This window comes from Mobula hypostoma, chromosome 14, assembly GCF_963921235.1.
Source record: "Mobula hypostoma chromosome 14, sMobHyp1.1, whole genome shotgun sequence".
NCBI lineage: Eukaryota > Metazoa > Chordata > Chondrichthyes > Myliobatiformes > Myliobatidae > Mobula > Mobula hypostoma.
The window spans coordinates 77,341,629-77,356,635 of NC_086110.1; the positions used below are offsets into that span (position 1 = coordinate 77,341,629).

The 15,007-nt window shown below is 46.7% G+C and overlaps 1 protein-coding gene across 3 annotated transcripts in view; it reads left to right on the forward strand.

Moving 5' to 3' along the window:
• Positions 1-15,007, forward strand: part of pepd (peptidase D) — a 200,619-nt gene that overhangs the window by 116,467 nt on the left and 69,145 nt on the right. For 2 of the 3 annotated variants that reach the window (XM_063067267.1, XM_063067266.1), the window contains exons 10-11: positions 4,655-4,723; positions 11,582-11,659. In XM_063067267.1, the coding sequence (XP_062923337.1) occupies positions 4,655-4,723; positions 11,582-11,659 (147 nt within the window). The remainder of the gene's footprint in view (positions 1-4,654; positions 4,724-11,581; positions 11,660-15,007) is intronic. The other variant, XM_063067268.1, reaches the window with a different exon arrangement.

Below are 15,007 nucleotides of genomic sequence, written 5' to 3' on the forward strand. Positions count from 1 at the left end.
CCACTTTAAATATACTCAGTGGCTTGGCCTCCACGATGTTCTTGGAATGAATTCCAAAGATTATCACCCTATGGCTAAAGAAATTCTGCTTTTTATTTGCTCTAGATGGGCGTCCCTCTGTTCTGAGGCTGTGCCCTCTGGCCTGGACTCCCCCACTATAGGAAACATCCTCTCTGCATCCACTTTCTCGCCTTTCATTAGGTTTCAATGAGATGCCCCTCATTCTTCTAAACTCCAGCACATACAAACCCAGAGCCATCAAATGGTCCTCGTATGTTAACTTTTTCATTCCCGGAGTCATACACATGAACCTTTCTCTGGACCCTGTCAGATGGCAGATGAGGGGCCCAGAACTGCTCACAATACTCCGTGTGGTCCGACCAGTGCCTTACAAAGCCTCAGCATTACGAGCTTGCTCTTGTATTCTAGTCCTCTCAAAATGAATGCTGACATGGCATTTACCTTCCTCACCAGTGTTTCAGCCTGCAGGTTAGCCTTCAAGGAGCCCTGCATGAGGACTCCCAAATGCCTTTCCCCCTCAGATTTTAGAATTTTCTCTCCATTCAGAAAATGGACTACCCTTTTATTTCTTCTGCCAAAGTGCACTTCCTGACAATCAATTCCTTCTGCCACTCCTTTGACCATTCTCGTCATCTGTCTCCATCAACTTGGCCACAAAGCTATTATGTGAAAAGAGGTGGTGCAAACACCAGCCCCTGCAGAACACCACCAGTCAGCAGCAGCCACCCTGAAAAGCTCTCTTTTTGTTCACCAAGAGAGTGGTAACGAGGTGCTGATGGAAACGGTCAGTGGCAGCCTTTCACCAAGAGGTGACCAGGTTAACACAGGAATCAGAACTCTATGGACCAGTTACTGGAAAATGGACTTAGCGTGCACTTGATGGACTAAATGGCCTGTCTCCGTGAGGTACGACTGAATGATGTCGATTGTCTACCCAGATGGAGGGGGGGGATAAGACTTTCTGAGGTTGGTTCATCATCCCCGTGTTCAGGAAGTTTGAGGATTAAACTCGGTGGGCATTTGCAATGTACCTATGTGGAGCTGGCTGAGTTTGTGACTTTCTGCCGCATTTTCCAATCCTGTGCAGTGGCCCCTCCACACCAGAGGGTGATGCAATCTGTTAGAATGGTTAGAACTCCACAGTACATCAGTAGAGAAAGAGAGAGAGCGCGCGATCAAATTTTAAACAAGTACCGATAACAACAAAGAGGGAGGGAAGGAAGGATTGAAAAGGGGAGGAATGATTAAAGATGTGCAAAATTCAGCAAGTGTTTGACAGGCCAAGTGATGCCTCTGGCTGGAAGAAATAAAAGGGACAATGCCTCGAGAAGATGGCACACATCAGAGAGGCTTCCCGTCATCTGGGAGATGTGAGATTAGATTATGAGAACACGCAGTCCTCTTTTATTGTCATTTAGAAATGCATGAATTAAAAAATGATACAATATTTCTCCAGAATGATATCACAGAAATACATGACAAACCGACTGAAAAACTGACAAAAAACCACATAATTATAACATATAGTTACAACAGTGCAAAGCAATACCGTAATTTGATAAGAACAGACCATGGGCATGGTAAAAGTCTCAAAGGTCCCATCATCTCACGCAGACGGTGAACCTCCAGCGCCGCAAACTTGCCGATGCAGCACCCTGGAAGTATCCGACCACAGTCCGACTCCCAGTCCGTCCGAAAACTCCGAGCCTCCGACCAGATCTCCAACCCTGAGCACCATCTCTGCTGAGCACTTCAACCCCGGCCCCGGCAATAGACAAAGCCAAGGATTTAGGGCCCTCCCCTCCGGAGATGTTACTGTAACAAGAGAGGGTTCCTGTCATCTGGGAGAGGTTACTGTAATGAGAGAGGGTTCCCGTCATCCGGGAGACATTACTGTAATCAGGGTTCCCGTCGTCCGGGAGATGTTACTGTAATCAGAGAAGGTTCCCGTCGTCCAGGAGACGTTACTGTAATCAGAGAGGGTTCCCGTCGTCTGGGAGACATTACCGTAATCAGAGAGGGTTCCCGTTGTCCGGGAGACGTTACCGTAATGTGAGAGGGTTCCCGTCGTCCGGGAGACGTTACCGTAATCAGAGAGGGTTCCCGTCGTCTGGGAGACGTTACCGTAATCAGAGAGGGTTGCCGTCGTCCGGGAGACGTTACCGTAATCAGAGAGGGTTGCCGTCGTCCGGGAGACGTTACCGTAATGAGAGAGGGTTGCCGTCGTCTGGGAGACGTTACCGTAATGAGAGAGGGTTGCCGTCGTCCGGGAGACGTTACCGTAATGAGAGAGGGTTGCCGTCGTCCGGGAGACGTTACCGTAATGAGAGAGGGTTGCCGTCGTCCGGGAGATGCTATATTCTTGTTACTGTTGTCATGGAGGAGGTACAGGAGCTTGAAGATCCACAGTCAATGATGTAGAATCTGCTTCTTCCCTCCTGCAGTCAGGTTTTCTGAACAGTCCATAAACACCATCTCATTCTTCCTATTATTTGCATTATATATTTAACATCAAACAATGTTGTACTAACCTAACGTACTCCAAGATCAATCTACCTTTTCCTGTGACATATCCCTTCCTTTTTCTTTCATCCATGTGCCCGTTAGACTCTCTGTAAATGTATCTAATGTATCTGCCTCTGGCGCCACCAGTTATAGTTGTAATTTATAGATTTTGATGTCCTTGCACTCCCGCTGCTGCAAAACAATCGATTGCACATCATACGTCAGTGGTTATAAATCTGACCTGGAACCTGGGTGGTGTTTTGGAGGAGAGTTAGGGATCCGGGAGTGGGACGAGGGGCTGTTGTGGTGAGCGGTGTTCCGGAGGAGAGTTCGGAATCCGGGAGTGGGACGAGGGACTGTTGTGGTGAGCGGTGTTCCGGAGGAGAGTTCGGGATCCGGGAGTGGGACGAGGGTCTGTTGTGGTGGTTGTGAATCTCTGGACACTTTGCACTGGGGGGAGGAGGTTGGCTGCAGGTGACAGAGTACTGAGCAGTTTGTGGACTGGGATCAGTAGGTTTTTGTGGGAACTGAGGGGTAAGCGGGTGTGGAATTCAGGCAGGAGATAATCAGGGTTGCGTAATAGAACCGAGCCGTCTTGTGGGTTAGATAAATCATTGAACATTACAGTACAGACCTTGTGGCCCATGATGCTGTGCTATTAACTTGCTCTCAATCTCCCCCATAGCCTCTATTTTTCTATCATTCATGTGATTATCTACGAGATTCGTAAATACCCCTCATGTATCTGCCTCTATCACCACCATGGCAGCACGTCCATGCACCCACCAATCACTGTATTTCAAAAAAACAGCTATCTCGTACATCCCCCCCCCCACCAACCCCCAACATTCTTCCCTCCAATCACCTTAAAATTATTCCCTCTCATTAGCCATTTCTGCCCTGGGAAAAAGTCTCTGGCTGTCCACTTGATCTATGCCTCTTATTATCTTGTACACCTCTATCAAGTCACCTCTCATCCTCCTTCTCTCCAAAGAGAAGAGCCTTAGCTTGCTCAACCCATCCTCATAAAACAGGCTCTTCAATCTAGACGGCATCCTGGTAAATCTGCTCTGCACCCTCTAAAGCATCCACATCCTTCCTCTAATGAGACGAGCAGAACTGAACACAATACTGCAGGTGTGGTGTTAACTTGTGTCACTAGTCAGTTCAAAGAGGTTGGATTTAGTGGTGATACTAAATAGTTTAGTATTTATGGGTTCATGGACCACTCCAAAATCTGCAGACTGAGGGGAAGAACCTGTTTCTGAATCAATAAGTGTGTGTCTTCAGGCTCCTGTACCTCCTCCCTTATGGTAGCATGAGAAGAGGGCATGTCCTGGATGATGGGGGTCCTTAATGATGGATGCCACCTTCCCGAGGCATCTCTTGATGTCCCTGATGGTGGGGCAGGTTGTGCCTGGGATGGAACTGGCTAAGTCTACAGCCCTCTGCAGCCTCTTTACCGTCCTGTACATGGGAGCCCCCAAACCAGACAATGAAGCAACCAGGCAGATTGCTCTCCACCGTACATCTGTATGTTTCACAGAGTCCTTGCTCATGTACCGAATCTCCTTACCATTTATCAAGGGGTCTGTGGACCCCAGCTTGGGAACCCTTGATCTTAGCTTTTCAATATTCGATAAGTTTCAATGAGGTACCCCCCCCCCGCACCCTCCCCCATTCTTCTAAACTCCAGTGAACTCAGAGCTCCTTGTACATTAACTACAGTGTGGATCGCAGGGAGTTTCTGATTTCTCGTATATTAGTTACAGTGAGGATTGGACAGACATTGTAGTGCTCACTATTTCTCCATTAACTATGGTGAGGATTGGACAAGCTTGTGGTTCTCACTGTTTCTCATACGTTAACTACGATGAGGATCAGATGGATGTTGGAGTTGTCACTGTATCTCGTACGTTAACTATGGTGAGGATTGGACAAGGTTGTAGTTCTGATTGTTTCTCGTATGTTAACTACTGTAAGGATGGGATAAGGTAGTTCTCACTATCTCGTACGTTAACTACGGTGAGGATTGGACAAGGTTGTTGTTCTCACTGTTTCTCGTATGTTAACTATGGTGAGAATTGGATGGAGGTTGTAGTGCTCACGATCTTTCTTGTTTCTGCAGCCTGTTCCAGCACTACTGTTACACTCGAGGAGGAATGCGCCACACTTCGTACACCTGCATCTGTGGCAGGTAAGCATCGGTCTCTGCTCAGGTTGCGGGAGGGGCCGTGCCGTGGTGGGGGTGTGCAGCTGGTGGAGTGACTTAGGAGTCCTTCTGCGTGAGTCCTTTGAGGCTAACTCACAGTTTGAGATGGTGGTGAGGAAGGCAAATGCAATGAAGGTTCTGGGCCTGTAATCACTGGAGTTTAGAAGAATGGGGGTGTTGGTATCTCATTGAAGCCTACTGAATATTGAAAGGCCTAGATAGAGTGTATGTGGAGAGGATGCTCCCTATAGTGGGAGAATCTAGCACCAGAGGGCACTGCCTCAGAATAGAGGGCCAATTATTTAGAACAGAAGTCACTGACGTTACCGTCTGTAAAAAAAAAAAGTTCTATTCAAAAGGTTCAAAGGAACATCTAAACAAGCCTGATGCATTTTGGAAACAAGTCCTGTGGATTGATGGAGTTAAAATAGAACTTTTTGGCCGCAATCAGCAAAGGTATGTTTGGAGAGAAAAGGGTGCAGAATTTCATGAAAAGAACCCCTCTCCAACTGTTAAGCACAGGGGTGGATCGATCATGCTTTGGGCTTGTGTTGGAGCCAGTGGCACGGGGAACATTTACTGATAGAGGGAAGAATGAATTCAATTAAATACCAGCAAATTCTGGAAGCAAACATCACACCGTCTGTAAAAAAGCTGAAGATGAAAAGAGGATGGCTTCTACAACAGGATAATGATCCTAAACACACCTCAAAATCCACAATGGACTACCTCAAGAGGCACAAGCTGAAGGTTTTGCCATGGCCCTCACAGTCCCCTGACCTAAACACCATCGAGAATCTGTGGATAGACCTTAAAAGAGCAGTGCATGCAAGACAGCCCAAGAATCTCACAGAACTAGAAGCCTTTTGCAAGGAAGAATGGGCAGAAATCCCCCAAACAAGAACTGAAAGACTCTTAGCTGGCTACAAAAGGTGTTTACAAGCTATGATACTTGCCAAAGGAGATGTTACTAAGTACTGCCATGCGGGGTGCCCAAACATTTGCTTTGGACACTTTTCCTTTTTTGTTATTTTGAAACTGTAAAAGATGGAAATAAAGTTTTCTTGCTTAAAATATTAAAGAAATGTGTCATCTTTAACCTTATGCCTTTTGGAAGTCATGTCATCTTTTACTCACTTAGCTATTCACAGTGACAGAAATTTTGACCGGGGGTGCCCAAACTTTGGCATGCCACTGTATATACAGGCCTCCCAACAGTAGCTGGGATGTGAACCACAGATTACAACAGGAAATAGAAAAGGTGTATCAAAAGACAATGTTATGATAGTCTTGGGAGATTTTAACATGCAGGGTATTGGAAATGGATCTCAAAACTGAATTTGTTCAAAGCCTACGAGATGGCTTTTTAGAGCAGCTTGTCATTGAGCTTACTAGGGGATCAGCTATACTGGATTGGGTGTTATGTAATGAACCGCAGGTGATTGGGGAGCTTAAGGTAAAAGAATCCTTACGAGGCTGTGATCACAATATGATTGCGTTCAACTTGAAATTTGATAGGGAGAAAGTAAAGTCTGATGTAGCAGTATTTCAGTGGAGTAAAGGAAATTACAGTGGTATGAGAGAGGAGTTGGCCAGAGTAAATTGGACAGCAGAGCAGCTGGGGTAAGTAAGGAAGGTGCACCACAACTCGCACACCTGCATCTGTGGCAGGTAAACATCGGTCTCTCAGATTGTGGGAGGGGCCGTGCCATGGTGTATTCCAAAAATGAAGAAATATTCAAATGGCAAAATAGTACAACCGCGCTGACAAGGGAAATCAAAGCTAACGTAAAAGTAGAAGAGATACCATACAGCAAAGCAAAATTAGTGGGAAGACGGAGGATTGGGAAGCTTTCAACAACCTACAGAGAGCAACTAAAAGAATCATTAGGATGGAAAAGATAAGCTAGCAAATAATATCAAAGTGGATAGTAAAAGCTTTTTCAAGTATTTAAAATTAAAAATAAAGAGAAATAAGAGTGGATACAGGACCACTAGAAAATCAGGCTGGAGAAATAATAACAGGGGCCAAGGAGATGGAGGATGAACTAAGTAAGTATTTTACACCAGTGTTCACTAGCAGTGTGCCAGAAGGGTGTGAAGGAAGAGAAGTGAGTGCAGTCACTATTACAAGGGAGAAGGTGCTCAAAAAGCTGAAAGACCTGAGGGTACATGAACCATCCAGACCAGATGAACTGCACCCCAGGGTTCTGAAAGAGGTACGATAGAGATTGTGGAGACATTAGTAATGATCTTTCAAAAATCATTGGGCTCTGGCATTGTTCTGGAGGACTGGAAAATTGCTAATATCACTCCATGCTGGAAGAAAGGAAGAAAGCAGCAGAAAGGAAATTATATTATAAATTTCCATTTAAATTGATTAATAATTACTTTTCATATCTTGGGATTAAAATTACTTGTAAACATAAAGATTTATTTAAGACTAACTTTTTACCATTAATAGACCATATTACTCAACTTTCATCTAAATGGTTTCCCTTATATTTAACTTTGATTGGTCGTATTAACGCAGTTAAGATGTTTTTTTTGCCAAAATTTTTATACGTGTTTCAGGCATTACCGATTTTCGTTCCTAAATCTTTTTTTGATAAAGTTGACTCTAAAATTTCTTCATTTATTTGGCAGAATAAGAATCCGAGACTGGGTAAAATACATTTACAGAAAGCTAAGAGAGATGGAGGTTTAGCATTACCTAATTTTAGATTTTATTATTGGGCTATTAATATTCGACATATGAAATTTTGGTTACTTGACCGGGACATACTATCTATTCCTAAATGGGTAGCATTGGAATTACAATCTGTTCAGGGTTATACACTTGGTTCTATTTTAGGTTCCTCTCTTCCTTTTGATTCGAAACGCCTTAAGCAGGTCTCTAACCCGATAGTTAAATATGCTTTGCGCATTTGGTTTCAATTCAGAAAATTTTTTGATCTTAATCAATTCGGGTTAGCGATTCCTATTTTAGGTAATATATTTTTTCCTCCCTCTTTTACGGATCGCGCTTTTCAAACTTGGAAGACTAAGGGTATTTTACGGTTTTTGGATTTATTTTTAGATGGTTCCCTTATGTCTTTTGAACAATTATCTAATAAATATAACTTATCAAGAATACATTTTTTTAGATATTTACAAGTTAGAAATTTCCTAAGTACTATACTTTCTTCCTTTCCAATGCTCCCTCCTATATATATTTTAGATTCGATAATTAACCTTAATCCATGTCAGAAAGGTGCATCGGCTATGATTTATAATATTATTATGAAACTTAGGAAAGCTCCATTTGATAAGATTAGGGTAGATTGGGAACAGGAATTGGGGCTTACCATTTCTGTGGATGATTGGGGGCAGATTTTACAATTAGTTAATACTTCCTCTATTTGTGCTAAACATTCCCTAATTCAATTTAAAGTGGTTCATAGAGCACATATGTCCAAAGATAAGTTAGCGCGTTTTTACTCGCATATTAATCCTTTCTGTGATAGATGTTCGGGGCAGATAGCCTCTTTAACTCATATGTTTTGGTCTTGCCCTACTTTGGAAACTTTTTGGAGAGATATTTTCAATATTATTTCTAAGGTATTAAATATAGATATCTCTCCTCACCCTATTACTGCTATCTTTGGACTACCTAAAATTTCTAGTAATCTTTCCCCTTCAGCCCGTAGAATGATTGCATTTCTTACTTTAATGGCGAAAAGATGTATTTTACAACATTGGAAAGAGCTTAATGCTCCAACTACCTTTTTTTGGTTTTCTCAGACGATTTTATGTTTGAATTTGGAGAAAATTAGAAGTAACCTTTATGATTCTTCATTTAAATTTGAACAGATTTGGGGACCTTTTATTCGATATTTTCATTTAATGTAATATTTACCCTTCTTGTTTTTTTTTCACTGTTTTAATGGAGGTCGGGATTGAGGACGTGATTTTAAGTTTAACTCTGTTTGGTTTCAAGTTAGCCCATTGCTTTGCCTTGCTTTTAGTTAGTTGCACGGTGGGTTTTTTTTGGGGGTTTTTTTTTTTCTTTTTTTCCATTGATATATATAAAATTTAGTAAACTATTATGTTATCTTGGTTTCTTATGCTTAAATTACATTGTAGTATTTTCTTTTTGGTATTGTTATCTTTTGGAATTTTATTATACTTTAACATTGTATTAATGTTTATATGGCTTACCTTTTTTGTATACTTACTCAATAAAAAGATTTAAAAAGAAAGAAAGAAATTATAGACCTCTCAGCCTGACCTCAGTGGTTGGGAAGATGTTGGAGTCAATTGTTACAGATGAGGTTCTGGAGTACTGGTGACACAGGACAAGATAGGACAGAGTCAGCATAGTTTCCTTCAGGGAAAGTCCTGCCTGACGAACCTGTTGGAATTCTTTGAGGAGATTACACGTAGGATAGATAAAGGAGATGTTATATTTGAACTTTCAGAAGGCCTTTAACAGGGTGCCACACATGAGGCTGCTTACCAATTCGAGAGCTCATGGTATTACAGGAAAGTTATTGGCGTGGTTAGAGCATTAGCTGATTGGTAGGAGGCAGCAAGTGGGAATAAAAGGATCCCTTTTTGGTTGACTGCCAGTGACTGGCGGTCTTCAGCAGGGGTCGGTGTTAGGACTGCTTCTTTTTAAGCTGTATATTAGTGATTTAGATGATGGAGTAAATGACTTTGTTGCCAAGTTTGCAGAGGATACGAAGATTGGTGGAGAGACAGGTAGTGTTAAGGAAACAGGTAGGCTGTAAAAGGACTTGGATTAGGAAAATGGGCAAGAGAATGGCAAATGAAATAGAATGTTGGAAAATGTGTGGTAATGCACTTTGGTAGTAGAAATAATTGTGCAGACAATTTTCTAAACAAGGAGTAAATCCAAAAATCTGAGATGCAAAGGAACTTGGGAGTCCTTGTGCAGAACACTCTAAAGGTTAACTCACAGGTTGAGTCAGAGGTGAAGAAGTCAAATGCAATGATAGCATTCGTTTTAAGAGGTCTAGAATATAAGAGCAGGGATATGATGTTGAGGCTTTATAAGGCGCTGGTGAGGCCTCACCTTGAGTATTGTGAATGGTATTGTGAGCCCCTCATCTAAGAAAAGATGTTCAGGCATTGGAGAGGATTCAGAGGAGGTTCACAAGGTTGATTCCAGGAATGAAAGGGTTATCACACGAGGAACGGTTGATGGCTCTGGGTCTGTACTCGCTGGAATTTAGAAGGATGAGAGGGGATCTCATTAAAACCTTGTGCATGTTGAAAGGCCTAGACAGAGTAGATGTGGAAAGGATGTTTCCCATGGTGGGGGAAGTCTAGGACAAGAGGGCACAGCTTCAGGATAGAGTGGCATCCATTTAAAACAGAGATGTGGAGAAATTTCTTTAGCCAGAGGGTGGTGAATTTGTGTAATTATTACCACAGGCAGCTGTGGAGCCCAGGTGTATGTAAGGTAGAGATTGATAGGTTCCTGATTAGACATGGCATCAAAGGTTACAGGGAGAAAGCCGGGGAGTGGGACTGAGGAGGGTGAAAAGAATCAGCCATGATTGAATGGTGGAGCAGACTCGATGGGCCAAATGGCCTCGTTCGTCTTGCGCTCTTATGGAGATGAGGAGGAATTTCTTTAGCCAGGGGGTGGGAAACTGTGGAATTCACTGTCATGGACAGCTGCAGAGGCCAAGTCACCTGATCTTTCTCCCTCTTGTGTGTAGGATTTTGCCATAAAACTGGAGCAGAATTAGGCCATTTGGCCCATCGAGTCTGCTCCACTATTCCATCATGGCTGATTTATTATCCCCCTCAACCCCATTCTCCTACCTTCTCCCCGTAAACCTTTGATGCCCTGAATCAGGATCATTAAGAACCTATCAACTTCGGCTTCAAATACACCAGTCACCTGGCCTCCACAGCATTGAATTCCACAAATCTACCACCCTCTGGCTAAAGACTTTCCTCTGTTGTTCAGTAGCTACTCCCTGCGGCGCAGTCCTGGCAATACGGCTCCGGACAGTCGGAGATGATGTGTACCGAGCCCTGCGGCGCAGTCCTGGGAATACCGCTCCGGACAGTCGGAGATGATGTGTACCGAGCCCTGCGGCGCAGTCCTGGGAATACCGCTCCGGACAGTCGGAGATGATGTGTACCGAGCCCTGCGGCGCAGTCCTGGGAATACGGCTCCGGACAGTCGGAGATGATGTGTACCGAGCCCTGCGGCGCAGTCCTGGGAATACGGCTCCGGACAGTCGGAGATGATGTGTACCGAGCCCTGCGGCGCAGTCCTGGGAATACGGCTCCGGACAGTCGGAGATGATGTGTACCGAGCCCTGCGGCGCAGTCCTGGGAATACCGCTCCGGACAGTCGGAGATGATGTGTACCGAGCCCTGCGGCGCAGTCCTGGGAATACCGCTCCGGACAGTCGGAGATGATGTGTACCGAGCCCTGCGGCGCAGTCCTGGGAATACCGCTCCGGACAGTCGGAGATGATGTGTACCGAGCCCTGCGGCGCAGTCCTGGGAATACCGCTCCGGACAGTCGGAGATGATGTGTACCGAGCCCTGCGGCGCAGTCCTGGGAATACCGCTCCGGACAGTCGGAGATGATGTGTACCGAGCCCTGCGGCGCAGTCCTGGGAATACCGCTCCGGACAGTCGGAGATGATGTGTACCGAGCCCTGCGGCGCAGTCCTGGGAATACCGCTCCGGACAGTCGGAGATGATGTGTACCGAGCCCTGCGGCGCAGTCCTGGGAATACCGCTCCGGACAGTCGGAGATGATGTGTACCGAGGGTTACTGACCGAACTTGTCCTCTTGTGTTTTTCTGGCAGTGGGGTGAATTCCTCTGTCCTGCACTATGGTCACGCGGGCGCTCCCAACGAAAAGACCATCCGGGATGGTGACATGTGGTAAGAGCAAACACATTATTTATTTATCAGAGATACAGCGCCGTGCTGCTCATCATCTCCCAACCCTGATCAGGAGCAGATTTACAATGCCAGTTAACCAACTAACCAGCCGCTCTCTGGACTGTGGCAGGAAACCGGAGCAGCACAGGAAGACTCCCTTCAGAGGACACAGGACTCCACCCACCCCCCCCCCCCAACACCCTGGCATCCGGACCCCGTCACATCCCCCCCCATCCCGGCATCCGGACCCCGAGACTCCCTCTGTCAGTTCTGAAAACCCCACCTCCCTCCCCAGCAGCCTTCTCACTCACCTTTGTCTCTGATCTAGCCTGTCCCTTCATAGGTTTGCTGCCCTCCAACCTCACCCCTCTCTCTCACCCCCCCTCTCACCCCCCCTCTCACCCCCCTCTCACCCCCCTCTCACCCCCCCTCACCCCCCTCTCACCCCCCCTCACCCTCACCTCCCCCTCACCCCCCTCTATCCCCCCTCTCTCACCCCCACCCTCTCCCCCTCCCTCAGCAGCTGCATTGTGTAAATGTCACTATTCTCAGAGTTATCAGCTCTTTGTGGATTCTTTGGCTGTCATAGACTGGGGGGTGGGTGGGGGTGGTAATGAGACAAGCTCCCACTGTCTATTAAATGCTCCCAATGGCGCACAACTCAAATAGCCTTCGACAACCAGCTCCAGCTCCTGGCCTTCACGTGTGGCTTAGCAGCTAAGCCCAGTGGAACTGTTTGAACTGGTGGGAGAAGGGGCGAAGGTAGGTTCCTGGCACCTTAAAACCAGTCACTTCGGACAACTGGAGCTCACCAGCCATGGTTGGCAGCTCATCTGGTAGAAGGAAAACTCTGATCTCAAACCTCCGCTGCCTTGTTGCTATACCCACACATGGGGAAGGCTTCAGGATTAAACTCCAAGGGAAAAATCCCGAGTTACAGTCCCTAAGGCAGTTAAGTTCGGTTCAACACAGACTGGCAACTCCTGTGACACTGCTGGTGCCAAACTGTGTTGGAGAACAGCACATGGAGAAGGGGAGCCGGCTGCACGGGCAACAGCTTGCTCTCCACATCGTACTGCCCAGGCTTGTGTAGAGCAAAGACCAGTGGAGGATCTCCTCACTCATCCTTTGAGTCTTTGTCTCCTCACATTGGCCCCTCTTGTCCCAGGTGCCCAGTGTTCAGCCTCAGCCTGGCCTCACATCAACCCCTCTTGTCCCAGTGCCTGATATTGTCGCTCAGCCTGGCCTCACATCAACCTCTCTTGTCTCAGTGCCTGATATTGTCGCTCAGCCTGGCCTCACATCAACCTCTCTTGTCCCAGTGCCTGATATCGTGCCTCCGTTCCTGCCACATCCTCGCCCGTGCAGCCCTTCTCTGGTATCGGCTGTTTGGACATCTCCAACATTGATCCTTTCTCTTGGCTGTGTCCATGGTGGCCTAGGCCCAGAGCCCCAGAACTCCCTCATCAAACTACCAACCCCTCACTCCCTACCCACCCCTCCCTGTCTAAGACAGATACCGGCACCAGTCTACCCACCATCGAGGACAGATGTACAGAAAGGAATTGGAAAGGGGCCAGTAACATCATGAAGGATCCTACCTACCCTGTTCATGGACTGTTTGTCCCACTCCCATCAGGAAGGAGGCTACATAGCCCACACTAGGATGGCCAGACTCAAAAACTGTTACTTTCCCCAAGCAGTAAATCTGTTCAACACCTCCACCCACTAACCCACCCCTCCACACCCAAGTCACCTCGTGTACAGACACTCCTGTGCATAGTTTCACTTTATGGACATACAATCAATCTGTGTATATAAGCTGTGTGATGTATTGATATTGTGTTTTATTATCATTGTGTTCTTTATATTTGTTTTTGTGCTGCACCTGAGCTGGAGTAACAATTATTTTATTGTCCTTTATACTTGCATACTGGAAATAACATTAAACAATCTTTAATCTTTAAAGCTTTAGGAAAAGCTTCTGGTCACTGGTACTGATGTGAAGTTTGCCCAAGGGGATATTTTCCTGCGGGCAGATAAGTGTGTCGATACAGGGTTTACTAATGAAGGACTTCAGCCCGAACGTCGGCTGTTTATTGTCAGTACGATGTGGTTGTGCCTGCTGCCACCAGGTGGCAGTGGTGAGCTGCGGGAGGGGCAGTGTTGGGCCCTCACCTGACTGCCCACCAACACCGTCGTCAATAAAAGCACCTTTGGGTCCCTTCGACCCTGAGCAGTGAGGACCACGTAAATCAGAGGCAGAGAACTTAATTTGAATTTAATTTTTCATTTATACTTACTGTAACTTAAAGCTTTTATTATTCTGTATTGCAGTTTACTGCTTCAGACAGATTAGGGTCATCAGCCGTGGTTGGCAGCTGATGTAGGGGAAGGAAAGCTGATTTCTACCTCTGCTGCCTTGTCACTATGAGGGGGAATATACCCGATCTGGAGTCCCGAAGGCAGTCCTACATTGAGTCCAATGCTGACTGGCAACTCCTGTGACGCTACTGGTGTCAAACTGTATCGGTCTCTGTCGTTCCTTTGGGTTCATTAGCGGTGTGGAGAGGGGAAGCCTGCTGCACGGGTAACAGCTTGCTCTCCATATTGTACTGCCCTGGTTTGTGTATCACGTAAACAGCTCGGGCACCACGTCCATGGCCGACAATGTATTGCAAAGTATTGATGCCACAAAACAACACATTTCATGACAAATGCCAGTGATATTAAACCTGATTCTGGAAGTGATGTCAGAAAATGAAGTGAAGTCAGTGATGGCACCCCCCCCCCCGACTCCCAGACCTCCTGCCAGTGAGCACAGACCTGACCGCTGGACAGGTACAGTGATACCTCCCCCCCCCACCTCCCCGGCTTCCGGACCTCCTGCCAGTGAGCACAGACCTGACCGCTGGACAGGTACAGTGATACCTCCCCCCCCCACCTCCCCGGCTTCCGGACCTCCTGCCAGTGAGCACAGACCTGACCGCTGGACAGGTACAGTGATACCTCCCCCCCCACCTCCCCGGCTTCCGGACCTCCTGCCAGTGAGCACAGACCTGACCGCTGGACAGGTACAGTGATACCCCCCCCCACCTCCCCGGCTTCCGGACCTCCTGCCAGTGAGCACAGACCTGACCGCTGGACAGGTACAGTGATACCTCCCCCCCCACCTCCCCGGCTTCCGGACCTCCTGCCAGTGAGCACAGACCTGACCGCTGGACAGGTACAGTGATACCTCCCCCCCCACCTCCCCGGCTTCCGGACCTCCTGCCAGTGAGCACAGACCTGACCGCTGGACAGGTACAGTGATACCCCCCCACCCACCTCCCCGGCTTCCGGACCTCC